This window comes from Scophthalmus maximus, chromosome 11 (genome assembly GCF_022379125.1).
Source record: "Scophthalmus maximus strain ysfricsl-2021 chromosome 11, ASM2237912v1, whole genome shotgun sequence".
In the NCBI taxonomy this organism is placed as follows: Eukaryota; Metazoa; Chordata; class Actinopteri; order Pleuronectiformes; family Scophthalmidae; genus Scophthalmus; species Scophthalmus maximus.
In genome coordinates this window covers 19120410-19148273 of record NC_061525.1, presented here as the reverse complement: position 1 = coordinate 19148273, position 27864 = coordinate 19120410, and the positions used below count along the sequence as shown (strand labels likewise).

The following is a 27864-nucleotide window of genomic DNA, read 5'->3' as shown; positions in this document are numbered from 1 at the left end:
GCCTCGTATGGACCAGTATTTCCATCAGATGGAGAAAATAATAAAGGAAAAGAAGACGAGCTCTAGGATCCGCTTCATGTTGCAGGATGTGCTGGACCTTCGACGGGTAAGACGCAACACAAACCAGTATAGCCTGCGAGTACACGCTAAAACACTTTAGAGTGTGCTTGCAGTGTGTCTTAAAGCTGCTAAAAGTTAATTTCCAATGAGATTATGTTTTCACCCCTGTCTTTTGGTGGTTGGTTGGTTTGTCAGTAAGATTAAACTCTGCTCAGCGCCATTATAGTTCATTCATTCATTCGTCAGCTGTGTTTTCTGAAGCAGCCTTCTTATGAGGTTTTCTGCCATCTGTGCAGTCAATGCATCTACAGCAGTAGAGCGATTACCTCTACCAAGGCCCAACATCATATCAAAGGTTGACCAGTAACAGCAAAATATAACAATGAACAGGACATTGCACCGTGTTACTTGAAAATCTAGTCTGTGATTAAGACTTCGTCCACACTTTTCCCTCAATTATTTTATTCATGCTCTCTTTTTCGGCATTTCAGTGTGAACAGAACATTTCTGGTGTCAGGCGCCTTACTGTTGGGTGTGGTCTGAGACTATGCATGTTACTGCTTACAGCCCCACAGGCGTCCACACCGGTCCTTTAGCCCTAGCTTGTGTGAGTCTCGTATATAGGCTAAGAAAGTAACGTCTTCCTCAGCTCTTTGATGCAGGGCGGCTCCCAAACACAGAGCTGCTCCCTGCCATAGGCTGAGACGACAGACCTCTCGTCTAAAACAACACTGTCACTTCTAATAACATGGCCAATATAAGAGTATGTAGTAGTATCATTTGTTTGTGTCCCCATGTTCTACTTCCTCCCTCTCATTCCAGTGGTTTTTATAAAGCCAGTTGAGTGCAGCTGTATCAGTGCTTATTTCTCTGAAGGAATGCTGTAGTCCTGTAGTTACGCTCCCCGTCCCACCCACAGTGTTACAAATCCTGCTGTCTCCAGTGTTTTTACAAGTCAAAATCAGCTGCTCAGAGTCAGCACATTGGCCCACTTTAACTGTGAAGCACATTCTGTATCCTCTGTTATTTCCTTAGGAGGCAAACGCTGAAGAGAAGTGTTGAGTGTTTCCTTTTCAATTCTAGTCTCTCTCATGAACTCATAAGTGTTTAAAAGACACATAATCTAAGATGCCTTTGCCCAAGATATATGAAAATTTCATTTGATATATCTTATTTGCTGTGGCTGTTCTTGAAGAAAGCATGTATATTTCAACATCAAAAGTTATCTGTGAAGACAGAAAATTGCCGTTTAATTATTTGGTCCTCATTAAATTCTGCCCTGCTCTCTTCCCATCCCATCCCAGAACAACTGGGTGCCCCGGCGAGGCGACCAGGGCCCCAAGACCATAGACCAGATCCACAAAGAGGCCGAGCAGGAGGAGCACAGGGAGCAGATGAAGGTGCAGCAGCTCATATCCAAAAAGGACATGGGTGGAGGTCCAGGAGGCAGGATGGGCGGGGGAGGCCCCGGGGGACGTGGGGGCCCTCACAACCAGGGCCGTGGTCCTAACCCTCCCCAGGATGAGGGCTGGAACACCGTACCCATCTCAAAGAACCGACCTATTGACACATCTCGCATTAGCAAAATCACAAAGGTCGGAAGAGAGGGACACTTTTCACACAAATCATAATCAATCACTTGTAGCTTCTTTTTTAACCATCAGTCTCCTTTTTCAGACTCCTGTTCTTGACTTCAACAATCAGTTGCTTGCCCCGGGAGGTAAAGGCACATGGGGGACCTGGGGTAAAGGCAGCAGTGGTGGCTCCATTGCCAAACCTGCAGAATCTGGTAGGTTTCCCCAGACTGATGTGGTCATATGTCAAATAAATGTCTAGTTGGACACTTCAGAGCCGAAACTCACCGTGTGTTGTGTGTAATTTCATCCCCAGGCCCGGAGCCAGGAGGCCGTCCAGCTACCAGCACTCTGAACAGGTTCTCAGCCCTGCAGCAGCCGTTGTCCTCAGGCTCTTCACAGGATTCAGACAGACGAGTTCCTCAGAGGTGAGGAACAGGAAACACAACAGACCTTTACACTTGACAAAACAAGGATATAATTAATAACATTTCCTGTATTGTATGTATGTATAATAAGCAGCGTTTTGTTTGACACTCAGTTTCGCTCTGCTCTGCCTCTGTCCTTTTGCAGAAACAGCTCGAGTCGAGAGCGATTCGACCGCAACGACCGTGGCGGCGACCGCTTTGACAGACGGGACGACCGACGGGATGACAGACGAGACGACCGCGATCGCAACCGGCTGCAGGTCACCAAGCGCAGCTTCAGTCGGGAGAACGAAGAGCGTAGCCGCGAGAGAGAGCATCGCGGGTCGGCAGATCCCGTCCGCCGAGTAGCGAGTATGACAGATGACAGAGACCGAGGCAGCAGAGAGAGAGCCAGGAGCAAAGAGCTTGGTAGGTGACATGATGTTGCTTTAGAGTACATTTAAAAGTAAATGTCCTAAAAGGAAGAATTGCCTCTAAAGTATGCTCCACATCAGGAAAACTGAGAATCAAACTTTTGTTTTGCAAAGTTCTGCATCAATCCACAATCCAGAATTAGATTTTTCATTCTTTTTCTTGTGTGTGTGTGTTTGAACAGTGAAGCGGGAGACAGCTGCCACCCCTCCCCCTGCCCCTCCCGAGACCCCCACCAAACCTGCCTTGACGGAGGAAGAGCTGGAAAAGAAGTCCACAGCCATCATCGAGGAGTACCTGCATATCAATGACATGAAGGTACACACGCACGTGCAATTGTTAGAAAAATGTATATGAAACCTGACGAACCAGTGTCTGCGACGGTTCCTTACCATGGTCCTTTTCCTGTAGCTGCTTCACAATAAAAGTATTGCTTATCACTTTCTGTGTGATGTCCCTCACTGTCCCAACAGGAGGCACTGCAGTGCGTGCGGGAGATGAACAGCACTCAGCTTCTCTTCGTTTTTGTACGAAACGGGCTGGAGTCGACGCTGGAGCGCAGCGCCATTGCCAGGGAACACACGGGCCTGCTGCTGCACCAGCTCATAAAGACCGGCCTCCTCCCAACACAGCAGTACTACAAAGGGTCAGTATGGAAAAACAAATTAAGCCAAACGTCAATTCACTATGAAAGAGAAGCCTGTGGGGCTGTGAATTAGTCTCTAAAGGAATACTTTGGAAGAAGCTGCAGAAGCTGAGAAGTCTTTGAACCCCTGTTATTCGTCCAAACACAGTCACTTTCCATATGTCTGTGTCAGTGTTGTGGCATTTTCCTCATCTGTGTCATCCTCATCGATAACTTTCAACTAGTTTGTTTTTTTAAATACTTGAATCCTCAAATAAATCTTAAAATGTGTGCACTCATGTTTCTGCAGGCTTCAGGAAATCCTGGAGGTGGCTGAAGACATGGCGATAGACATCCCCCACATGTGGCTGTACCTGGCAGAGCTCATCACTCCCATGCTCCACGAGGACGGTATCCCCATGGGAGAACTTTTCAGGTCAGTGGCCCTGAACCTCTTCATTCCTCAGTCTTGCTGGAGAAGTGTTCAGTTTTGGGTTGATGTGTTAATTTGGTTTGGTCTCCAGGGAGATTTCAAAGCCTTTGATCCCTCTGGGAAAAGCTGGAGTCCTGCTGGTCCAGATCCTCACTTCACTCTGCAAAGGAATGGTGAGAGCTGTCATCAGTTATAATCCACAATCTATATCATAACAAATGTAATGGTGCTGGCTGCAGTGCTTTTGAATTCAACCATTTTCATATATAAACTTGTGGGAAAGGACACTTAATGAACAGGCCGTGATGAATGCTAACCGTTATGTGATCAGTGGATGTCCATCAGTCGACAACTCTGTATATCTTCTCATCAGAGCCATAAAAAGGCCGGGACAATGTGGAGGGAGGCAGGCCTCCTGTGGAAAGACTTCCTACCCGAGGATGAAGACGTCAACAAGTTTGTGACAGAACAGGTGAGAGGTCACTCACGACACAAGCCTCATTATCAGCTAAAAGGCGTGATACGCCTGTTAGCTAGGTAACGAGAGGTAGAGTAGATATGTTGAAAGATGAGCACTGTGCCTCTCTCTGCAGAATGTGGAGTTCACGCTGGGTGACGACTCGGAGACAAGCAAAAAGGAGCTGAGCTCTCAAGAGCTGAGCACACAGCTGGACAGACTGATCAAGGAGAAGGCCGACAACCAGAGGATCTTTGATTGGACTGAGGTTTGTTGTCTTTATCCACTTCACCAGCCTGTTCTCAAGATGTGACTCCCAATATTGTGTTGTTGTAATTGTTGAATTTCCCTTTTTTTTTTTTTTACCCTGCACCAACAAACATAGTGGGGATGTTACTTAGGAGGATTTCTACAGGTTCACTTTTGGAGCTGATTTGTCATGGGGGGGGGGGTCGGAGGCACTTTTACAGACCAGGGCCATTGTTAAACCGAGGTTTGCCTGAACGCTAGATGCGGGCCACCAGACATTTTCCAGATTGTGTCTGAAAACAGCTTGACTCTGACAGACGGGTTCAGTGTGTTTGTGAGAGAGAGAGAGAGAGAGAGGAGGAAGTGAGGGCAACTGTGGGGAAAAGAGCGCTGCACAAAGCTCTACAATGAAGCGACGTTGCAAAACACTAAGTTAGAGACCTTTGATGTTGTGAGAAAAAAAAATTTTTTGTATCATCATGAAGCTGTTTCGGGACAAATAGTGTACGTGTAGCAGCCTTTGTACAACAAACCACACGCAGGGTAAACATCGCCCCTCTGATGGTTTTCATTTCTGTTCAGCTTGCCTCTGGTTTTCTGCCTGCATGCTTATAGACATTGTCTCTGTGCAGGCCAACCTAGATGAGCAGCAGACCTCCTCCAACATGTTCATCAGAGCTCTGATGACAGCCGTCTGCCAGTCAGCAATCATCAGTGAGTCCACTTTCCCTCTTCAAGTTCCTTTTTAAAAGCAAATGTGACTAAGTGATGGGTCATGAGTGAAACTCACGACAGTGAGGTAGTACACAAAGTCCAGTTTTTTCAAGTCTGTCCTCACTCACAGACTGTACCAACAGAGTAGTTACACTTTCCTCACATTATTATTATTATTATTTCCCCCTGCAGGTGAGAATCCCCACAAGGTGGACAGTGAGCAGTTCAAGAAGAGAGCAAAGGTGCTGCAGAAATACCTGAAGGATGAGCAGAAGGAGCTGCAGGCTCTCTACGCCCTGCAGGCCCTGATGGTGCAGATGGAGCAACCTGCCAGTGAGTGACGCATTGAAGACATCTTTCCAGATCTTTTTCTTTATATAAAAAAATTATGACAAAATGATTCTGATAAATGTCTCTTGATAAGCTTTTGGTTTGGAACAAATTTTAAATCAAACATTTCCTGTCGCTTCGCTCCATCAGATCTTCTACGGATGTTCTTTGACAGTCTTTACGACGAGGACGTGATCAAAGAGGAGGCCTTCTACAAGTGGGAGTCGAGCAAAGACCCCGCTGAGCAGCAGGGCAAGGGCGTGGCCCTCAAGTCCGTAACCGCCTTCTTCACTTGGCTCCGCGAGGCCGAGGACGAGGACGAGTCCGACCACAGTTAGGCCCCTGGCTGCCAGGAGGACCGCTGGGAGCTCAGAGAGGATCCTTGGATCTGAATCAGCAAAATCCTTCTGCTTAAACAGAAAAAAAGCAAGAAAATGTCTTTTCTTCAACTGGGAGAGATTGTGTTATGGATCGAACGTTCGATCATCTTATTTTTTCGTTTAATTTCTTTGGGGGTTTTTTGCGCAACCGAATGTCTTTTTTGAAATATATGAGAATACAGGATTAATTAGAGAGAATAGAGGATGATGAGAAGATACGAGCCGTGGGAGAAGATGCTGTTTCTTTCAGTATTTTTTTTTTTTTTTTTAGGTTAATCCCTTTTCAAATGGCTTCTCCTCACCACGGCAAAACACTATTCAAGACACTTTGCTTAATGACATATATAAAAAAAACTTTAAGAGGCTGTTCACATCTATATTTTTGATGACTTCATTCTTTATTGTGGAGACATGACACAGCTGCATTGTCATGTCACATGTTACGGTATTTGATCTACATGATGCGCTTATGTAGACGGTTAGCTTTGTGTTAACTTTTTTTTTCTTTCCAGTGTTGGATGATTGGATTGTGTGTTTTATAATAAAATAGAAAACTACAAAGAGAAGTGGCGAGATTTGTCTAGCAGACATTTCAGACAGGAGCTAACGGTTGTGGACTTCACGGACTTCAAACTTCACGGGGGTGGTGTCACTGAGGAGAGGGCCAATGAACATTGACCATTTTGCTGCTCGGGGGGGCGGCGATGCTTCCGTGATGCCCCTCAACCCCAACCCCCCAAAAAACCCACCTACCCTCGCCACTGCGTGTCTGTTTTACTTGTTTCCTGCGCAGCAAACTGTGGACTGACAAAGGGAGAGCGAGAGCAAGGGCTCATGGCTGCACCCTCCTACAAAGCCTGTTGTTGGATTTTAACAAGACAAAATATCATTGTTAAAACTTGGGGGAAATGTATACACACAAAAAAAAAACATCCACATTAATGAAAAAGTAGAGTTTAACAGTACGAATCCTAAGGCCTTTTCTGCTTCCATGAGTGAGAAATGCATTTCAGGAGCGTTCTGTAAATATATGATGGATTGTTTTTTGTTTTTGTTTTTTTGGGGTTTCGTTTTTTCAAAGAAAAAAAATGCTTATGTAATTTCCCCCCAGCTCTGAAACAAAGTGGCAGTTTCTCCCCTGTATTTATATTTTTCTCTCCTCAGCTGGCAGAAGGTGCTTGTAATTATCCACCCCAAGTCATTGATTACAATTTAATTGAAAATTTGTAAATACTTTTTTGCTTTTCTTTATTAAAAAAAAAAGATATTTAATTAAAGAAAAAGGAATGCCTCTTTTCACATCCAAAACTGGAAGAGATAATGAAGATCGTTGCAAATAAAATAGAAATAAAAAATAAAAAAACTCCCATACTTGTGCTTTTGTGAAGGCAGCGGTGAGCTGGTTGTCCCTCGGACACTCAAAGAAAGCTCTAATCTGCACTGGTGTGGGTTTATTATCTGTTTATCATGTGCTGCTGTATTTTTCATGATGTTGAAGGGTGAAGATGTCTGTATGGAATTAATATTGGATTTACATCATTATTGGTATAGACAGGGCTGGAGCTGTAGTGGAGGCAGGAGCAATCCTTTTTCCTGAGCTTGCCTCTGATCCAAGTTTTCTCATCAAGGGGTTTCCCCTCATCAGACTGAAAAGCTGAAACACAATATTTGTTTGGCTTTTGGTAAAAGTTGTTCTTTTCACTCACGTACTCGATTGGTGGATCAGGTGCAATTTTTATTTAGACCTGAAACAAATTGTCAGTGAATCCTGTTCCTATCATGTCACCTCCCTCCTCACGTCTTTTAGCTGCTGATCGTTGCCCTTTTCAACACCGGCTGTTGCTAACAAAGGTAGAATGTGTTTAAGAGTGAGCAGACTTAAGACCTACCGTATGTGTCCATTTTACTCTGGAAAAGCACGAAACCAATTTGCTTAATTTGCAGTCAAAGTGAAGCCATTTTGAAGATTGGACTCTTACTTTGTAGACATGATAAGTGCAGTACGACATCATGCTGTGACCAAAAGAAAGAAGATATGTGGAGTCTTTGTATCTGTGGTAAAGAGGCAGAACGATGCCAGTTCAAGTCTCCAGACTGTTACAGAAATATCAGAGCTGGCGGAGGGAGAGGTCTCCACTCGCTCTCAGCCCCCAACAACAGCCACAAATAGAAAGTGGGGTTCGTAGTGACATCCTCCAAAATGGACCAAGAGTGTGTTTGCTCAGCAAACTTTTGCTATACAGATAAAAATAATTTTAAAATAATACAGCATTTACGATCACTACTGTTGCCCACACACTTTTTGGAGACATCTTCTCGACAGAGTCTCTATTAACCAAACTCTCAAACTGAGGTGTTCTCTGTTCAGCTGCACTTAATAGACTGTAACTCAACCTCTGTGTAACCTCAGCCAGAGTCAGGCCATCACCACTGACCTGCTGTGGGCGCTAGGGGAAAGGTCAGGGGTCCAACATGGTCAGTGGGGTTCATCCTCTGGGCACCATGAACATCTCCAGCTGTTGTTTGGATGTTTTAGTCTGGACCTGACAGAGCCATGCTGCTCATATTAACTGTGAATGACTTCCTGTTGTGGCAGCTAATTTATTTTATTATCATACTTCTATGTTGGTGATCTGCAGATGGATGAAATACGTATATTTACATTCCACCAGTTGCAGACAGACAAAGATATCAGTTACTCCTGTAATTACTACAGCATCCAGCAGAGGTCAGTGGTGTACAATGAAAGTCTTGAGGGAAACTTTCCATTGTGTATCTACAAATTTCTTCCAGCTCTCTCTTAATATTAAAGGTTCTTCATTTATTTCTAGGTTTCCAGTTAAATCATGTGCTATTTACCACATCTTAAAAAGTAGTACTTCAAACAGACTTTAAATTACCCAGGTCTGTGGGACCTCTGTCCTTTAGTGAAATGCTTCAAATGTGTTGTTTATAATTCCTCGAACCAAATTCAACAGTCAAACCACAAATATGGAGCAGGGTAAAAAAAACAGCAACTCTCAGTAACACTCAACCAAGATGGTTGGATCGTACAACTAAAATGTAGATCAGATGCTTCATCCTGTGACCCAGCTCCTAGAGAAAATCTCTCTCCTCTGCCAAACTCTACTCTTTCGTTTAGTTTATGTGAAGTTGTTTTCCATCAAAGAAGTCATGTAAGGCTGCAACCAACTTTTCTTTTCATCAGGCTATCGATGCATCCGGTGATGAATTTCTTAAATAACCAATTGTTAGTGGAGAGTTTATTTTGTCTGACCAAAGACTGTTGGGTTTACGTTACTAAAAACTGAGAAACATTCACATTTTAGAGGTTGTTGCTACTTAATTGTTTTGCTTAAGAATAACAAAAACAGTTCCTCATTAATTCTATGTCAATTGAGAAATCGATTAATCGACTGATCATTTCACACTATCATGTACTATGAGGCGTTAACGGGCCTCCAGGGACGTCTCTGCGAGGTTAATCTGGTCACACTTTCAAATATTTTTACACAACAAATTTTTATTTATCGTAGTTGTTTACATAGAAGAAAAGAAAACCTGGTTTTCATCTTTCTGTATACTCACAGTGTTTAGAAACCGGGATAAGGGTGTTTAGATGTGGCAGCATCTTGGTTTCTGTCACTTCTTCTCCACCATGCAGCACATCCAGGTTTCTGAAAGGAGGAGGAGATGTTTACACGTGGACACACAATTCCAGAAACCTGACCACGATCATACTGGTGAGCATGAAAATAACTCAATAATGCTTCTCTGAGGTGTTCAGGTGCAACAGGAAACCCCAGAGTGAAGATGTGCGTCTGGGTGAATTCACAGTAAAACAATGTTCACATTTAAATTGCCTGTTAAGGAGTACAGTGTGATTAATACAGGTGTATTCCGTGAAAACGATACAGTTAGGGCTGCAACTTACGATTATTGTCATTATCGATTAATGTGTCGATTATTTTCGATTAATCGATTAGTTGTTTGGTTCATAAAATGTCATAAAATTTTTTGAAAATGTCGATCGTGTTTCCCAAAACCTCGAGATGATGTTTTGTTTTGTCCACGAACCAAAGATATTTTGTTTACTGTCACAGAGGAGCAAAGAAACCAGAGAATACTCACATTTAAGAAGCTGAAATCAGAGAATTTTGACTCCCCCCCCCCATAATAACTAAAAACAGATTTATCGATTATCAATATAGTTGGCGATTAATTTAGTAGTCGATTGCTAATCGATTAACTGTTGCAGCTCTAGATCCAGTAATGATTGAAACAAAGTGCCCTCCAGTTGTGTCCGTGCCGCACCTGAAGGCGTCATGTAGCCCGGCGCTGGACCCTCCACATGAAGTGAGGGCGGTTCGAGACTCGGAGCTCGGACGGACTCTCCTCCCCCCTCGACGCGCTTTCAGTGTGAGAGTCGTCAAACGAGCGAAGTCCGTCGGAAGAAGCTCCGCACATCACCGACCGGACCTGACGGCACCGAGGGGAGAAGACCGCCGAGGAACGCCGAGGAACGCCGAGGAACATCTCTCCTCCCCGGGGGTGAGTCTGATCCGGAGGCGGCGGCCGTGAGACCCGAACATATGTCAGTCAGAGTCTTATCGGTTCAGGCCACACCACGAGATGTGACCGACAACCGTCCACGGAAGAGAAACTGTCTGCAGCAAAGTTCAATAGAGACTTGGTTCAATTTCCCCGCGGCGCCGTCCAAAGTTGACGCACGTCAACTTGAACAAAGTTCACGTTAAAGACGTGTTTTGTTTTTGGTTCTCGTGGCGTCCGGGTTTAAAACGAGTGATTGGAAACGTTTGGTTGAAATGATTCACCTCCATCGACTTCAGACAATTGATAGTAAATCTGGGGAGAGAAAAAAATATAAATATATAATAAGTCTCCTAGTTTTCTTTCAAGACTGATCCGCGTAAATGAACAAACATCCGGCAACAGCCTTCAAAATAAAATAGACAATTTGAATGATCAATGTCAGAAGTTAAGAAACCAAACAGGCCTAGGAAGGTCAGGACCCCTGACCTCTCGGGCCCCTCAACTCATACCACTCAGCTAAAAGAAGCTAAACATCCACAAAGAGACACAATCAAGTGGTGTTTTTGTTGGTGTTGTAGCTATTTTGTCTTAATCTGTCTGGGGGCGGGAGGCCTTTTACCTGTCTGTGGCTCTGTGCCCGTCTTTTCTTATTATCTGTTCATGGTCTTACAATTTGCACAATTGAATAATCAGATAATTAACATTAATGAGTGAGTTGAAGCAGTTGTGGGGTCAGGGCTTCTTGTTCCAACACTTTCTCTTTGTAATGACAGACGTTGCACTTCTTAGTTGGAATTTTATTTTGAAGACACATTTTCATAATTTCCGGCGTGACTTGTAGACTCTGGGTAACTTCACAGCTGAAAAAAAACAAACAACATTCTACTAAATGTCTTTATCAAAGCCGCATCACCACGTTTGCGGCTTTGATAAAGACATTTAGTGGAAGAGCGTCATTTAAAAATATGAACACGTCATGTTTTAACATCTGCACTAGTTTGTTTTTCAGTTGTCACATGTCTGGGGGTGGTATTTTCTATCGGTGCCCACATTAAACCACACCCATGTTTGGCTGCTGTTCATCTGCTCCTACTTGTTCCACAGACATAAACGCGTCTGTGTCTATAGATCACACTGTTGGTCTGTAGATTTCAGCTCAAGTCACTTGTCAGTCGTTTTCCAATCGAGACGCAGTATATTCACATATGAAATGAATGAGGAGTGAGATGGGGTCATGTGATGACTGAGTGAAGCAGAATAAGGAAATAAATACCAGAGGTCTAGAGGTAAATGTGGTGATGCTGCAGGTGAGCAGATGACATCACACTGATGAGAACAGCAGACTTCAGTGGCGTGTCGTGGTCTTTCTCTTGTTGGTCTTTTCAGTCGGCCTGTTCAGTGTCATCTCTGTGTTTACTGCCTTTTAAGTGACACTGATATAATTACTGACCGGCCTGATGAGTCCCATCACCGGTCTCCATGGTAACCCGCATCCCTGTTGTAGAGCAGGACAGAGTCCAATGTGACAGTGAATCTTCAGTTCAGTTTGAGAAAAAAATGAAGCTGTCGACAATGAGATGTAGCTTCGTTTAGAAAGACTTATGCTGACATTTTTTTTAAATGACTGATAATAATAATAATCATAATATTCATTTATAGAGCACTTTTCATTGCTAAAAGCGATCTCAAAAGTTACAAACAGTGAATATTCTCCGACCTCAGCGAGTCACTCTGAACCCTGATGGACAGATCACACGCCAGGCAACAGGAAAATGTTTTTCTTGTGTTTGCTGCTGATTTAAAATATAACTTTGGTCGTCACCAGGCTCCCCACGTCCCCATTGTGAACATGCACACACACACACACAAACAAACACCGTTTCCTCTTTCTATCCCCATCACTTTATTATTAATCATCACTTTATTTGGTCGACAGGAAGCAGGTTTATTAAACACAATTTTTTCAACTGAGATGAGGGAAACTCTTGTTTCAGAAACAGTTTCAGAAACTCAGAGTTTGTTGCCATGGTAACTTACCCTGTGAGTTTCTCACAGTTTCCTCCTGCCGAGCCCAAAGATGGATTTTCATCTGCAGACCCTGACAGGTTGATGGCATGTAAAAAATATTTAAAGAGATCATACAACAGCACATGCAAATAGTAAAACGGTGACTAATCCATTTGGTGTAGAAGGAAACATATATAAGCACTGGCAAAAGTACATCAACACAAGCATAAAAAAGGACGTAACAGACAAATGAAACATTGACACAACTTCTACTACAGACGTATGACAAATGCTGATATAAAGGATGATACTTCATGATGACGTGTCTGTTTCAGGGGCATGGCGGTTCCATACGAGGGCCAGTCCTTCTCTGCGCTGAGGAGGCAGTGCCAGCAGAATGGACGTCTGTTTGAAGACCCTCTGTTTCCTGCGTCGGACCAGTCTCTGTTCTACCAGAGCAACCGCATCGGCCAGGTCACCTGGAAAAGGCCCAAGGTGAGGGCAAAGAAATGTATTGTTGAATAGGAAGTGGGATGTCTTTTAATTCTACGCATGCTCTGCGAGTGAATGAAAATAGTTTGCTGTTTTTTTTGGTCTTTTGGGTTGAAACTGCTTAAATTAACTCAGCGTTTACACAATTAAATGCGATCACATGCAAGACTAAACTAAAGTTGTTGACATTCACATTGGAGCTGATGAACAGCTGCACCACAGATCAGCTGATTCATAGTGAGGATGGAGACAAAGACGGGACAGGAAACAGTAGGTGGGAAAAGGAGGATGGTGGCTATAAGACAAAGGAGAGAATGTATTTACAGAGAGGAGTGGTCCCATGGACTGAACATTGAGAGGGATCTGTGGAATTCATCCCACAGAAATCGTTTTGTGTGTGTGTGTGTGTATATGTCGTGTTTAAATATTTAAGCTGATATTTGGACGGCAGAGTTTCAGGTTGAGGTGTCTCCCTCTCTAGCACAAATATATCCATTGACAATATCAGGTTAAATTATGTTATGAATAATTTTGTGTGAGTTTATATCACTGTTTTCTTATGGTGGAAAACTGATTTGATAAAGTATTTCTTTGGCCTCAGTCTGGAATAAACCTTTAACTCGTTTGGTTAAACTGTCCAACTTGACTCGCCCCAGAGACTTGAGTAAATCTGCATTTCACTGAAACCACAGCGCAGCAGAAAACACTGCAGCTTTGTTTTGTTAAGACGATGAAGAAATATGATACTCATTGTGGATTTATTGCTTAATGGCTTTCCAGCTTGTATCAGCCCCTGTTTACACTGCACACTGCTTTTTGTCTTTCTATAGTTGTGAGGACTCGTTGACACAATGCATTACTTTAACATTAACCATGACAACTAAATGTCCAATCCCAACCCTGACCTAAATCTATTTTCTAACCATGATCCTAAAACCAAGTCTTGTTGTGCATCCTCAGAATGTCTCAATTTCCGAGTCGCGAAGATGTTGCTCCTACCTCGGTGTGTTTGTGTGCTTTGAAGTAGGAATGAGGAAAAACTTTATATGTTTAGAGTGTTTAAACAACTCCTTCACACCTCTTTCCCAAGTTTTCATATGCCAAAAGTGTAACGTTTGGTTCACATTTAAAGCGGCTTTTTAGAGCTAATTGTAAAAATAATTTGGATTGGTTTCATTTGTATGACGTCAGCATCTCTGCAACTCGTGTACCAACGTTTTTGCCGACTTTCCGAGTCGCTGTTCCGACATTGGGTGGCAATCACGTGAATTTTCAGAGTTGGGAAAACACTATAAAGCCTCAAAATGCCTCACAATTTCACAACAATGTTTTTTTTCCCTCACAACCATAGAACGACATGTAGGTATAGACACACACACACAGAGATACAGTCACTTCCTTGGTTCACACTCACTTGATACCTCAGAGTATGAGTTTGCGTTTTGTTGAAGACAGGAGGAATATAAGGTTTTAAACAAGACTAGGTCAAAACCCACGATGTGTCTGGACTGTGCGTTGTTCAATGTGTGAAATCCAGGATGAAGAATAACTGTTGTGGGACCACAATTCACCGATGAACACATTCATGAAGTCATCTTACCATATTTGCTTTCTGCCAGTTTCATTGTGTTTGCACATCAATCAGACTTTACTCTGACAGTCAGTCTGTGTTTAAAGGGAGCTGGCAGGGTAACGTCTGTTTAATGTCCGGTTCAGCTGATTCTGGGTCCTGCGTAATGTCTAGGTAAAGTTCAGGGTTGCGTTGAATGTGTGAAAGCAGCTGTCGTCTCTCACACAGTGCAGACCGAGCCTCTGTGTGGGTGACAAACTGCTGCTCTGCCTCTCTGACACTCAGTGAACAGAGAAGTTGCAGAGAGGGGCGAGTATCTTCAAGGAACAGTAGAAGGTAAAAAGTTTGTCCAGAAAGTCACTGGATTTGTCTCCAGATGCTTTTGTGAAAAGATAATAGAAACTGTTCACATCATCGTGAAAGAGCAGCAGCCAATTCTCCACCGGCCGACCAATGGTGTCACTCACTCACTCCCTTTAAAATGAACTTTGCAGTGCTTCTTCCAGTTCATGTAAGCGATGGTAACAAGACAATAACATCAGTCTAATCTCTTTCAGACCCAAAACTGCAGTGAGACAGAAAAGATCAGAGTCTGGTGTAAGGAAGATTATTAGAGCCAGACATGAGGGAAATTCCTTTTGCATTTCGAGAATAAAGTAAAAATGTTGACTCCTCTCATCCATCAAATCCAGTCAGAGGAGCAACTGGATTTTTTTTTTTAAATCCTGTCTATTCAGACTAATATGATAACAGTCAGTTTTGAATCCCAATTACAACCGTGATTTAGAACAAGTTCTCCAGTCGTCTCTCAGAACTCAGTTTTTAACAGACACTATGTATGTGATGTGCTTTTACTGTCAATCATTGATGATCTGAGCTGCTAAATGATTAAACAGGAAACTGAATGCACTCCCAATTGATCGATATTATTGATTTGTCCAGGGAGTGGCGGGTGGAGAGGGAGGAAACTCAGGGTGACGACATGTTTTACAACCTGAGTTAACGCGTCGCTGACTCACTGTGTCAGGATAATGGAAGTGCAGACTTGTGTCGCTTCAGCCTCACGATCCCAAAAATAATAAGTACAATAAATGCACTGAAGTAGTTTTAAAAACTTATTTAAATACTTAAATAAAGGTGTGTCAGGTTTAGCAACTAAAGCTGATGTTTCAACGTGTCAAATATTGATTCAACATTTAAGTAAATACATTTTGAATAAGACGTGTAGGTCATCGCTAACGTCGCGGTTTGAGTTAATGAGAATTTAGGCTGAATGTCACAGAAAGATAAGGACGAGAGAAGGGAGGTGGTTTCCATGTGACGGCCCTGTAATTATTTCATTGACCTGTTGATCATGGTGGTCATTGTCATTGTGTAATACAGTAAATACACAATGAAGAGGTGGGGATTAGCGGTTAGCAGCATCCAACTTGAAATCACAAGCTGAGAGAAAGAAAGAGAGAGATGTCATCATGTTTTCCATCTAAATGCAACATCACTGACAGTAACTGTGATTTAAATGTTGTACCAACATTGTGTGTGAGTGTGTTAAAAGAAGAAGAGAGGAGGCAGAAGCAGAACCACCCAGACTGGACCTGACAAATGTTTTTGTGGGTATATATATATAAACATATATACACACACACACACACACACATATATATATATAAAACATCTGAACTTAAAATAGTGGCTTCTAATTTTCAGAATCCACACGCAGCAAGGAGCAGTTAAAGCTCGCTCTGGTTTCTTATATACATCAGTCGGTTTGTCGCGTGACTTAAAAGGAGGAAGCACAACTCATACTTGCATCGTACAGTCAGATCTGCTAACCGCTGGAGACATTCACTGTCTGTGTCCCTAAACTTTAGAAAGGTTTCCTGTCCAGTTCAAGTGACACTTCTCAAAACTCAATTGTACTCCCTCACTTTTTTAAAACTCTTTAATTTATTAAATGAATGTTGTTGTTGTTACTATTTCTGTTTTTGGATTCTCTGTAACTTCAGTTTTTGAAACATGCTATATAGCTTTTTACTTATTTATATACAAGACACTACTGAAATGGGTTTTTTTTTAAAAATCAATTGACTTAAATTAGGTCTAATCATTTACAGAATATAAAAATATAAAAATCGCGTCCGAGTCTCAGAACCATTACTTTAAAGAATATTCTGAAACTTTGGGAAGTGTCAGCGTAAAGATCTGAAGATTGATGACACTCATGTCTGTTTGATAAATATCAAGCTATAGCAGCAGCAGCTGGTTAGCTTAGCTTAGCACAAAGACATTGAATCAAATGAGCCCCATGTGTATGTCCTTCTCCTGTGTTACACTCATACAGTGAGTGGAATCATCGGATGGATGATGGATGGTCCGAGGTCTTGCTGGGGGCGTGTGCGCCTCCGGTTTATCTGGGCTCTATCATTTGGCTTCCGTCCTGTTGGTCTGCCTCTCCTTCTGCACTCTTGTGGTTTGTTTGACTTTGAACTGTCTGAAGCGATTTCTACTTCAGTGCAGAGTTTCTTTACCCAGTATTTACCTTATAATGGTTCACTGAGTCGCCCGGCAACGCCCTGCTTCACATGCATCCACACCTGGCAGCTGCCCAGTGTTCCTGAACACATCTCTCTGCTGCTGTTGGTCAGCGAATGGCTCCTTTAATGTAGAACACGCACACACACACACACACACACACACACACACACACACACACACTCACACTCACACTCACACTCACACTCACACTCACACTCACACACACACACACACACACAGACACCCCAGCTGTTGACCTGCTGTCTGTCTCAAAGAGGGAAATACATTATGGAATACCAATATATCAGGTTGGCTTGATCAATAATCCATTGTTCAGTCATTGATTGTTTTGTGTCTCTTTTTCAGCTATGATATTTAAAAGTATTTAAAATGTTGGATGTTTGTCGGCTGAAATCATTCAGTTTTCACTCATTTTAAAGGATTGTCACTCTTGTGAGAAAAAAAAAAATAACGCAGCTCATTTAAAAGTGGAAGACAAGTCTAACACAGATGTTAACTATCTTTTGTCCCTCCAGGAGTTATGCAGCGACCCCCATCTGTTTGTGGACGGCATCAGTGCCCACGACCTGCACCAAGGCCAGCTGGGAAACTGCTGGTTCGTCGCCGCCTGCTCCAGTCTGGCGTTCAGAGAGGCGCTATGGCAGAAGGTGAGACAAAGACACAGGGACAGTTTACTTTTCTTTTTTCTTTTTGGTTGCATCTGTGCAGTTGGTTCGGAATCTTAGCTTAATCAAACCAGACACAAAACACAGACTGTTCTCTTCAGTCATTATTGTCACTATGTGGTTTTAACTGGCTCACTTCATTCATTCATTCACACCTCTCACAGACAGATGGCAGCACAATACCATGCAAGGTTTAGACTTAACCATTGGAGCAACTTTGAGTTCAGTGCGTAGCTCAAGAGCACTTCAGCGTGTGGACAAAAGGCAACCCGGGATCAAACGATCAACCCTGTGATTCTTGTGAGCCGTGGCTCTGCCGGTAGAACGGGTTGCACACACTTAGACAAATTAAGTGTGTGTGTGTGTGTATGTTGATGGGTGTGGGCTTGTGTTGATGCAAGTATATGGGTGTCAAACGTTTTTACGTAAGAACACACACACACACACACACACACACACACACACACACCCTTGTGTTTTGTTTGTTATGTGTACATTCTTACCAAAGTTGTATGTCAGAGCTGTTGTTTCAGCTTCCTACATTCAAACAATAACAAACTAGAAGAATGTGCACAGTTGTAAGTTGTGCCACAAGGTGGCGCCATTGACCTTAACAACCTTATTATTCAGACGTGACACAGCTGCATGTAAGAAATGGAATTTTCTGACAGTTGGAATTAAATATTGCGTAGTCAGACGATTCTATGAAAAGTGTTTTTTGAAAAATCTATTTCTCTCTCTCTTATACAAGTATCTTGGATCCTACAAAGTTCAGGAAATCAATATTCATTGCACCGGTTCTCCTCTGCGAACCTGCATACAGCATTTGTGAGTAGGTAGTTCATCTTCCAGGCATCTTGGAGAATTTTCCCCAGTTGTTCTGTGGATTTAGTTTGTCTCAGTGTCTTCATGTCAGAGTCATGGTATCTGGCTATATCTTCAAGTTATTGTCTCATGCTGCAGAATGAATCACATCATGATTCATGTTCATGGTAACTGAGTAACCGAAAGCAAAAATGGCTGCACATACATCCTCCTGGGTCCACGGTCTAATCAAAAAGATGGTGATCTTTATTTATAAATCATATTTGACTTGACTCCTCCCCTCTATTTTTTGTCCCCTCCCCTCCTCCTCCTCTGTCCATCGACACCAATAATAATCACCACCAATGAGAACACACAGACGGCTTTCAGTCGATATTTAATAGATGTCACTCCATTGATCTCCGTTTTTGTGTCAGGCTGAAAGTCATGCAATGTGAATATTTGATATTTCCATCCACTGCCATCCGCTTGTTTTGTTTCTGGTTTTCAATTTTGTGAGTTAAAAAACCAAAAAACAACAAAAACAGTACAACAGTACAAACAAGTAATAATTTACACATATATTCAGCCGATCAGTAAAGGCATGTTTTATTTACAACATGTTTTATTTTAACGCTTATATGTTGAAAAAAAAATCTAGAGTTTCAGTAATTGAGTATGAGGCATCAACATCATCATTAAATATCAATGTCTATTGAAATGTTTCTATATGAATTTTAAGATATTTTCATATTGATGATTTATGATACGTTGATCATCAAAAGCACCAGGAAATGTGCAAGTGTTGAAGAGAATTTGTTTCATGTTAAGTTTTAAGTAAATTGCATTCAATCTTGTTTTACATCTTCTATTATATATTTTTTTTATTTTTACTAAATATGTTTTTTGTTTTTGTGAAAAATATTTTCTTTACGTTGCTCTTTGCTTAATGTGTTGTCTCGTTACAGTACAAAACTCAGTGTTGGAGGGAGCATATTGAAACTGAAGTGATCGCTGCTCTAGTGTTGTGGATTTTAAAGGTCAAAGTTCGATGAACAAAATATTGCAGTGATTTCTCAGAATTCTAACAGAGGTTTGTACCGGCAAAAGTGAAAGTCATATTTCTGGTGTGAACTCCACCGAGCAGCTGAGATTTGCTGCCGCTGCCCCGTCCTTGAAGGCAAACAGAAAATACATGACCTTCCTGACCTTGGCCTGCTCAGCGATCCTTTCGCCGAACTCCTGCATGTCCGCCTCCAGGCATTTGAGCGGCAAATCCTCCGGGTCGTCGGCGTTACGCCAGAACGTTCCGATCGGTTCCAGCAGCTGACGGGTCATCAGGTGGGTGAGGTCGGGGGTCCAGTGCTGGGAAATGCCAGTGATGGTGACGCGGCCGTGGCCAGAGAGGGAGAAGTACCAGCGGGAGAAATCCAGCTCCTGGATGTGGAAGTCCAGCCGATACACGGCCTCGTGGGGAAGAAGCAGACGCTCGCCATCCTGACGCTTCAGCCCCGACCGCTGCAAAGACGACACGCGAAGACGCATCATCTGCAGTGGAGAGAAAAAAGATCGTAGGACAGAGAATTCAGAGAGTGATTGGAGAATGACTAATAGAAGGAATAATGGCCACTATACGTTGAGATTCTGTTGACTGAGAGAAACATGGGGAAATCAGTCTTAGATCTCACTCTGAGACACGTCCACCAGCAGCAGATTTGAGATATGGCAACCAAACACAGTCTGCAGAAACCATTTCACACTGCTGCAACCCACGTCTACTAACTCAACATGAAATGACACAGAATATACTCGACGATGTGACACACACACACACACACACACACACACACACACACACACACACACACACACACACACACACACACACACACACACACACACACACACACACACACACACACACACACACACACACACACACACACACACACACACAAAAGACAAAATACAAAATGAAGCAACATTTCTGTCAATCTGGCAAAGAAGAAAACCTGTCAGAGCAGCATTTTTTAGACACAAGGTGGATGATTCAAGCTGGCACCACGTCACTGCTCTCATATACTTTTTTTCTGTTTGTGGGGCTGAAAAAACTGATATCTTACAATCTCTGACGCAGATAGAAGTTCAGAACAGTGACATTCAGTAAACTCACACAATTGCTGCTGTCTCTTAGTCTAACGGTGCATTAATGTATTTCTTATAAATGTGGTTGGGACCAATGACCCACAAACAAAGAACAGGAACTTGAAGGGTATTCTAGAGCACAAGGTGACACCTGAAACATGAGTTCATACCAGTGGCGTCCAAACTTTTCATGAGCCTTTTAATTTAAGAGATGCTATTTTATGCTAAATCTGTTCACTCACCAGTAAATATCGTCTCTTCTGGGAACAGTGACACAATATGTCTTAGATCTATATATCTAGACTGTTTTCACACAGTGTATGTTTGTTTTACAGATGTTTCCGCTTTAACCACAGAAAACTTTGTTTGACGCTGATATGAACACATCTACTGTGATTGAAATAGCAGGTTTTTAGTTTGCTCTTGTTACATTCACCAAGAGACCAGCGAAGTGACATTGATGCAGAAACAGACGAGGTTCTGAGAGGTTTATTATCGGTGCAACGTCTACAATCCAATTTCCATCAAAACAACTTTACAAAACACCACACATATAGCTAATTAAAAGTTCAAGAATATGATAAACTGCCAGAGCGCTTGTCCTCTGGTTGTTGTGCCACTATGAACTTAGAGCACTTACAGTTTTCACTGTTACCCATCACATCAATCAGCCTCTTCCTCAGACTCCCGAACTTTACAGTCCACTCAGCTTTGATCGTGGCTTCGTGCCAAACATGAACCAGACTACTGATTCATTTTTGTTTTGTTTCACTAATCATTCAGTCGAGCTCTCTTCCACATTTCTCTGCACAGCAAACACACTGGATCCCAATCCGAAAAGCCACAGAGCAGTTGACCTGGGTTCAATCTTTGTACGTCCCGTTATTTTTCTCATCACATCCACACACTATGATAACAGACTCTGACGTCGCTGGCGGTGAGAAGTTGTCATTTGTAAGTGAGAATCTCACCTCGGTCAGTGCGGCGTCTTCTTTAAACGCCAGCACCATGGTGTCGGAGGGAGCCTTGGCCTGGTCCATGTCTGACTTGTGTCCGTTTTGGTCCTGGGTTTAGAGAGTCTGGATGGATGCTGAGATAGATGGAGCTCTGGCAGAGTTTCAGATTTCACCCCCCACCTCTCTTATCTTTCTCTCTCTCATCTCTCTCTGTCTCTCTCTCTCTCTCTCCTAATTGGCCTGCAGACCTTCTCTTGTCTCCGTCTCCTCCCCTTTCCAACTATTTCCATCACAACTGTATTAGCATGGCCAGTCACCCCCACCCCACTCCTCTTCATGCCCACAGGGTAGTTTGGTTTGGACACATTGATTGGCGTGCCATGACAGAGGGAAGGGGAGAGCGAGATCGATGTGAAAACCGTGTCAGATCAGTTAGTTGTCTTTTTGTTTATTCAGTCCATCAGTCCTTTAAAATCACACTGACACATAGTGTGCACTTTACTTCCTCATAATATGGAATTTAATGTGCATTTTGTTTTACTATCATGGAGGAGTTCACCAGCAACACTATTTGGTCTGAATTAATATCTGAGGTGTAAAATATGGAACAGGTTTGAACTGTATGAATATCAACTGAATATACTCTTCATTTTTTTTAAAGGCGTTAAGCAGGTGGGTGATGTGTGAGGGTGCTTAGCAACAGAAGGCGCTGATGACGAACTAGAGGGAACTCTGGGAGTTTCCTGAGGGCTTCTGGGAGCTCGTCTGGTCTTGGCTCAATGGATCATTTATTTATTTATATCACTGACGTCATTGTCGCGGTGTGTGTGTGTGTGTGTGTGTGTGTGTGTGTGTGTGTGTGTGTGTGTGTGTGTGTGTGTGTGTGTGTGTGTGTGTGTGTGTGTGTGTGTGTGTGTGTGTGTGTGTGTGTGTGTGTGTGTGTGTGTGTGTGTGTGTGTTAATGTGTTATCAGTGGGGATCTTGGGGCAGGATATGGGTGGATGGCATTCCCTTGTTAAAAACTTTGTAAGTCTTCAGGCGCTCACGTTAATTATAGACGCTGAAGGTTAATTAAGGGGGAACATGGAAAACCTGCTCTTTAGGGGGAAAAGGAAGCTGTGTGATGTTTATCTAGTGTTGCGTATGACAGTCTTTTGATCAGTACTTAACTGGATAATATTTTGACTGTTAATGCTTCCTGTTTAATTATATGTTGTATAATGTTAGTACATTAGTTTAAAACATTCAAAAATGAACTAAGTTAATAAGTAAAACTGTGCATTGTGTTGCAGAGATACTGTACCTTCTCTCGTCATCACTACACATGACTATTACAGACCAGACTGTTCTCATTTGTGGTTCCTCGATGGTGGAACTAGCTACCAAATGATATCAGAGCAGGAGTGTCCCTCTCTATTTCCTTCTGAGAGCAACAAATCTCACTTTATATTTAAAATAAAACCTGAAGGTTAACAGCACTATGATCAATCTCATGGGTTCCTCTTGTTTTTTCCCAGGTGATCCCTGACTGGAAGGACCAGGAGTGGGACCAAGGAAAAACCGAGTCGTACTCCGGGATCTTCCACTTCCGGTTCTGGCGGTTTGGAGAGTGGGTGGACGTGGTGATCGATGACCGGCTGCCCACAGTGAACGGAGAGCTTGTGTACTGTCACTCCAACGACAGTAGCGAGTTCTGGAGCGCGCTGGTGGAGAAGGCCTACGCCAAGTAAGCACTTCCACCATGTGTGTCTTTTGTTTTGTGTGCACACCCTGTTCTCTCCCCCAAGGTTTTTGGTCATGTTTTGAACGAGACGCAGGAAAGAATCACCCTGAATAAAATGTATTAAGTTGTTGTGACACTAACAAATATGTACAACGTCCGTATGCGAATATTAAAGGTCACTTGTGCGTGTTTTCTAGAACGTACGGATGCTACGAGGCGCTGGATGGGGGCAACACGGCCGATGCTCTTGTGGATTTCACCGGGGGGGTGTCGGAGCCGCTTGACTTGATAGAGCATGGATTCAAAGAAGATGAAGAGAAATGCAACGAGCTGTTTGAGAGAGTCCTGAAGGTCCACGACAGAGGAGGCCTCATCAGCTGCTCGATCCGGGTGAGAGGAGGTCAAACACCAGACCAAACTCCTGCTCAGTGAGTTAATGACTGATTTTAAGACTGACTGAACCAACACCGACCGCTGTGTCATTCCAGGCAATCAGTGCAGCGGACATGGAAGCCAGGCTGGCCTGTGGACTGGTGAAGGGTCACGCCTATGCGGTGACGGACGTCCGCAGGGTGAGGCTGGGTCACGGTCTTTTGGCCTATTTCAGGTCAGACAAACTCAACATGATCCGCATGAGGAACCCCTGGGGACAAAAAGAGTGGAACGGGCCCTGGAGCGACAGGTGAGGACGCCCAGAGTGGAGTGAAAGAGTGAAAGGGAGTAGTGAAGGAAGAGATGAAGCAGCAGAGGATGGACGGAAATAAAAGTCCTGCATTCAAAAACCTACTTAAAGTAAAAACGTTATTAGCAAATAAATACTGATGTACCAGTGTGGAATCATCGTTTTACTGTTGGTCAAGGTGGAGATAGTTCTTAATATGTTATATACAGTTAGCTAGTTCAGTCCAGTGGTTCCCAACGTAGTGGTCAGGCCCCTCCCAAATCACAAGATAAAATAAATCTGAGAATAAAAAATGGTATTTTTTCGTACTAGATAAAATTCACTCTTTGGGTCTTGAACCCAGAAGCTTTTGAATACATTGAAAGGGGGTATTTCCTGTCTTGAAACTAATAGGTATGAAGTTATGTTGTAAACAACCATTGAAACTTTATTTAGGTTTATTTGAAGCAAAGACCATATTTTCACCACAAAGTTTTTGAAATCTGTTGAGGAAATCTACTATTGTCACAATTGTATTTCCAGTTTAATAATGCATTTAAATTAACACTCAAATGTAATTTTTTCCCCCTCTTCTTTGTTGACACGTTTACGTTTTACAATTTGTATCTGCTTGAAAATCAAAACGACTCAGTGATTTTCACTGAATAAACAGGTGAGGATCACGGACTCTCTCTGTCTCTCTCTGTCTCTATGCAGCTCTGAAGAGTGGAAGAAGGTCAGTAAGAGTGAGCGGGAGAGAATCGGCGTCACTGTGCAGGATGATGGCGAGTTCTGGTGAGGTTTAGAGCAACGCTGCCCTCTGTTGGCAGATACGAGGCGCTTGCATGTGTGACTTCACCCCGAAGTCATGAATAAACCATAATTTCGGCTCACCCACCTTCCTTTCTCTCCCTTTCTGCAGGATGAATTTTGACGATTTCATCGCTAACTTCACAGACATCATCCTTTGTCGTCTCATCAACACATCCTACCTGAGTTTACACAAGACATGGGATGAAGCTGTGATGAGCGGCTCCTGGCAACGCCACGACGACCCCCTTCTCAACCGGGCCGGGGGCTGCACCAACAACAAGCTCTCCTTCCTCCAAAACCCACAGGTGTTTTTTCAAGACTTTGCGCCATGTAAAAGTGGCAACTCTGTTGTGGAAGAAAGAATGAACTCTGACAACATGTGTGTTTCTTCGCTCTGTGTTGCAGTACGTGTTTGATGTGAAGAAGCCAGAGGACGAGGTGCTGATCTGTCTGCAGCAGAAAGACCGCCGAGCCAGACTGAGAGAGGGAAGAGGAGAAAACTTGGCTATTGGTTTCGACATACACAGAGTCAGTTGAGTGTGTGTGTGTGTGTGTGTGTGTGTGTGTGTGTGTTTTTTCAAGAATGTCATTACAAAATCATCTGTTGTGTCAGATTGCATTAGTTTTAGCTTTGTGTGTCCAATTGAACTGGCACGTTAAAGGTTATAATACACAATCAAAAAAAAAATCATGATGTGGCAAAAAATATCATAATATGTTGTATAATCCAGTGCAGTGGAGTGTGTGTGCGTGTGTGTGTTGTTTTTGTTTATATTCCATGTACAACAGACCTGTATTTATCAGACTTCTAAGAAAGCACTTAAAGTCTACACAGGACCAAAAGAGAGTAAACACGTTGTGTATAAGAGAATCTCTCAAGTCTCAACTTATGCCCCAAAAAAAAACGAGTGCAGTTAATGAAGATGCCCGTGACAGTGAAAGTGAATTAAATCAGTGCCAAATTTATTCTTGTTGTTTGTTTACATAAAAAAGAAAAAGTGGTGTGTGTAAAACATTAGATGAAAACTACCCTTCTTAATTATACAGCTTCCGTCACCATTATTACTATTATTATTATTATTATTAATGTTATTATCAGACAGAAAACGGAGGCATAAACTGCTCTGTTTCTGTACTTTAGAGTAAAAATAAAAGGATCTTGACTATTTGTCTTTCATTCAATTTGACTCTTAGCAGTCTGTTAAATGTTTATATAAATGCGCTGCTGTCTCTCCGTCCTCAGGTGGAGCTGAACAGGACGTATCGTATGCACGTCACACAGCAGAAGGTTGGCGGGAGCGTCTACATCAACTCAAGGTCTGTGTTCCTACGCATCGACCTTAAAGAGGGACGCTACGTCATCATACCCACAACCTTTGACCCTGGCCTAGAGGCAGACTTCCTGCTCCGCAACTTCTCTGACGTCTCCGCGGACTGCAAGTAGGGACACCCTGTTCTGTTTGTTGTTCAGCATCATAATTACACATTGAAATGACAAATGGATATTGTTATCAATGGCAATTTGAAAGACGAAAAGTGAAAAGGAAATTTGAAAATGTCTCTCTTCCTGCAGGGAGTTGACTCAACATGAGCCTCCACAGACGTGCTGGTCTGGGTTGTGTGGTTATCCCTCACTGGTCACTCAGGTCCACATACTGAATGCGAACGGACTTGCGGGTCAAGACTCTGATGGAGGTAGATTTTACTTTTTTATTTGTTTGTCATCAACAAAGACTCTTTACAGGGTGTTTGCTATATACCGTCATCATCTTGCACCACAACTTTTATTTTTTGGTCTTCATTAGTGAATGTTTGTGTATGTGGTATTAAAAAGGGCCTTAAAAATTCTGCAGAAACCCACGTAAATCCTGTGTGTGTGTGTGTGCGTGTGTCTCTGCAGTGTCAGACCCCTACGTCATCATTCGCTGCGAAGGAGAAAAAGTTCGCTCTCCAGTCCATAAGAACACGCGCAGCCCTGTCTTCGACATCAAGGGGCTGTTCTACAGGAAGAAAGCCAACAACCCAATCAGCATTGAGGTTTGTGTGTGCGCGCACGCGTGTGTTTTTTGTCAGTCAGCCCAGTAAGGCCGACTGACAAAAGTGTAAAATAGTGTGAAATTTTGGCATCAAGCAGTGAATCCCTCTCCCTCCGTCTCTCAGCTCTACAACCACAACGCGTTGATGGACTCCTTCCTGGGTCAGGTGACGCTGCCAGCTGAGCAAGGTGAATTCCAACAGACGCTCCACCTGAGGGACAAGGGCAATCGCCGTGACAACGACCTCCCTGGTACCCTAACTGTCGCCGTAGTGACCAGCACTGTGCTCACCAACATCTAAGACAGGCCCCCAAACTAATTCAGCCTTCAGAAACGTTATCAAATTACCAGTTTACAACATTCTTGCCTGTAAGGGTAAATATGACAGAAGGTTTGCTTTTTGGAAGAATTTTTACTCAATATAAAAATACACCTCCAGCAGAAGGTCCATAGGGACCATCAGAGGAAGTGATTACAAATAAAAGCTTTTTTAGCTTCATGCCCAAAAATGTGTGTTTACAACATTATTTACAGCCCCTGTTTCTCTTGATATCATGAAAACATGAATTAGCTAATGATTTTTATAGTTTATAAACATTGTTTACACTTCTTTAAGTCCTTTTCTTCTGATTGAATTGCATGTTATGGTCTTCAGCAGCTGTTTAATCTGTCTTATTCTATTAGATATTTTTAACCATTTATATTTTTAAACTTCTATTTCCCACTCTGAATCATATTTATGTATTTTTATATTGTCTCTATATTCTTTCTTTTCTATCTTGTCTAGTCTTATTTTATGTTGACAAAAGCCATATCCTGCTCAGTAGCAGTGCAGGAATCACCCGTTGTGGCATTAGCTCAATTAAATGCACTCCGTTGGCAGTTAATTAGCAACTAGCTAAACCTAATTCAGTCTAATACATAATGCACTTTTTGTGTTGAAACTGTTTTAGGGAGGTGATTTCAACTTCTTGGTCATTTGGAGTCTGCTTTTGGGATTATGTTGAAGTGTATTACGTCTTACATAGAGGTGTTTCTGTCATGTAGCTTACGCTCACTGGTATAAATGAGGTGGACAAAATAATAAGAACATCTGTCATGGAGAAGTTTTTTTCTTCAGACTCTAGACAACCACTGTACCACTGCTCCAGACCACTGATGTTATGTGAAAATTGAAATAAACAGGTTCTTTTAAACTGGTTAATCTTTCCATCCATTTAT

The 27864-nt window shown here is 42.7% G+C and overlaps 3 protein-coding genes and 2 long non-coding RNA genes across 16 annotated transcripts in view; 3 read left to right on the top strand and 2 right to left on the bottom strand.

Annotated features, from left to right (window-relative positions):
* The window catches only part of LOC118298913 (eukaryotic translation initiation factor 4 gamma 1-like), a 36006-nt gene extending 28978 nt beyond the window's left edge, over positions 1-7028 (top strand). For all 7 annotated transcript variants that reach the window (XM_035622114.2, XM_047335413.1, XM_047335412.1 and 4 more), the window contains 14 exons: positions 2-106; positions 1365-1655; positions 1738-1849; positions 1951-2062; positions 2208-2470; positions 2658-2791; positions 2947-3119; positions 3409-3534; positions 3623-3704; positions 3905-4003; positions 4125-4256; positions 4870-4951; positions 5144-5284; positions 5432-7028. In XM_035622114.2, the coding sequence (XP_035478007.2) occupies positions 2-106; positions 1365-1655; positions 1738-1849; positions 1951-2062; positions 2208-2470; positions 2658-2791; positions 2947-3119; positions 3409-3534; positions 3623-3704; positions 3905-4003; positions 4125-4256; positions 4870-4951; positions 5144-5284; positions 5432-5619 (2040 nt within the window). In that variant the 3' untranslated portion in view covers positions 5620-7028. The remainder of the gene's footprint in view (position 1; positions 107-1364; positions 1656-1737; positions 1850-1950; positions 2063-2207; positions 2471-2657; positions 2792-2946; positions 3120-3408; positions 3535-3622; positions 3705-3904; positions 4004-4124; positions 4257-4869; positions 4952-5143; positions 5285-5431) is intronic.
* LOC118298915 lies at positions 99-11030 on the bottom strand. Of its 4 annotated transcripts, none has more exons than XR_004789711.2 (8): positions 9976-10114; positions 9250-9338; positions 7197-7315; positions 3849-5691; positions 3473-3691; positions 2866-3110; positions 1923-2770; positions 99-1620 (listed from the first exon to the last, which is right to left on the bottom strand). It is a non-coding gene; the product is annotated as an uncharacterized LOC118298915 (long non-coding RNA). The 4 variants fall into 4 exon arrangements; XR_007031658.1 differs by lacking the exon at positions 7197-7315 and adding an exon at positions 10835-11030 and having other exon boundaries at positions 506-1620; positions 3849-5688; positions 9976-10527; XR_007031659.1 differs by lacking the exon at positions 7197-7315 and having other exon boundaries at positions 506-1620.
* capn5a (calpain 5a) lies at positions 10075-27842 on the top strand. Of its 3 annotated transcripts, none has more exons than XM_047335416.1 (13): positions 10075-10212; positions 12558-12717; positions 17356-17487; positions 22928-23136; positions 23331-23523; positions 23622-23815; positions 24512-24589; positions 24717-24912; positions 25013-25135; positions 25851-26047; positions 26181-26302; positions 26508-26644; positions 26768-27842. In XM_047335416.1, the coding sequence occupies exons 2-13, from the start codon at positions 12562-12564 to the stop codon at positions 26942-26944; spliced, it is 1914 nt and encodes a 637-aa protein (XP_047191372.1). In that variant the 5' UTR covers positions 10075-10212; positions 12558-12561; the 3' UTR covers positions 26945-27842. The 3 variants fall into 3 exon arrangements, with proteins under 3 accessions (XP_047191372.1, XP_047191374.1, XP_047191373.1); XM_047335418.1 differs by lacking the exon at positions 10075-10212 and adding an exon at positions 11243-11501; XM_047335417.1 differs by lacking the exon at positions 10075-10212 and adding an exon at positions 11243-11522.
* Positions 12725-15218, top strand: LOC124850774. The gene is made up of 3 exons (XR_007031661.1): positions 12725-12988; positions 14513-14620; positions 14842-15218. It is a non-coding gene; the product is annotated as an uncharacterized LOC124850774 (long non-coding RNA).
* Positions 18690-21577, bottom strand: ompa (olfactory marker protein a). Its single transcript, XM_035622115.2, has 2 exons — positions 21426-21577; positions 18690-19857 (listed from the first exon to the last, which is right to left on the bottom strand). The coding sequence occupies exons 1-2, from the start codon at positions 21492-21494 to the stop codon at positions 19426-19428; spliced, it is 501 nt and encodes a 166-aa protein (XP_035478008.1). The 5' UTR covers positions 21495-21577; the 3' UTR covers positions 18690-19425.
* Positions 27843-27864: the final 22 nt, after the last annotated feature.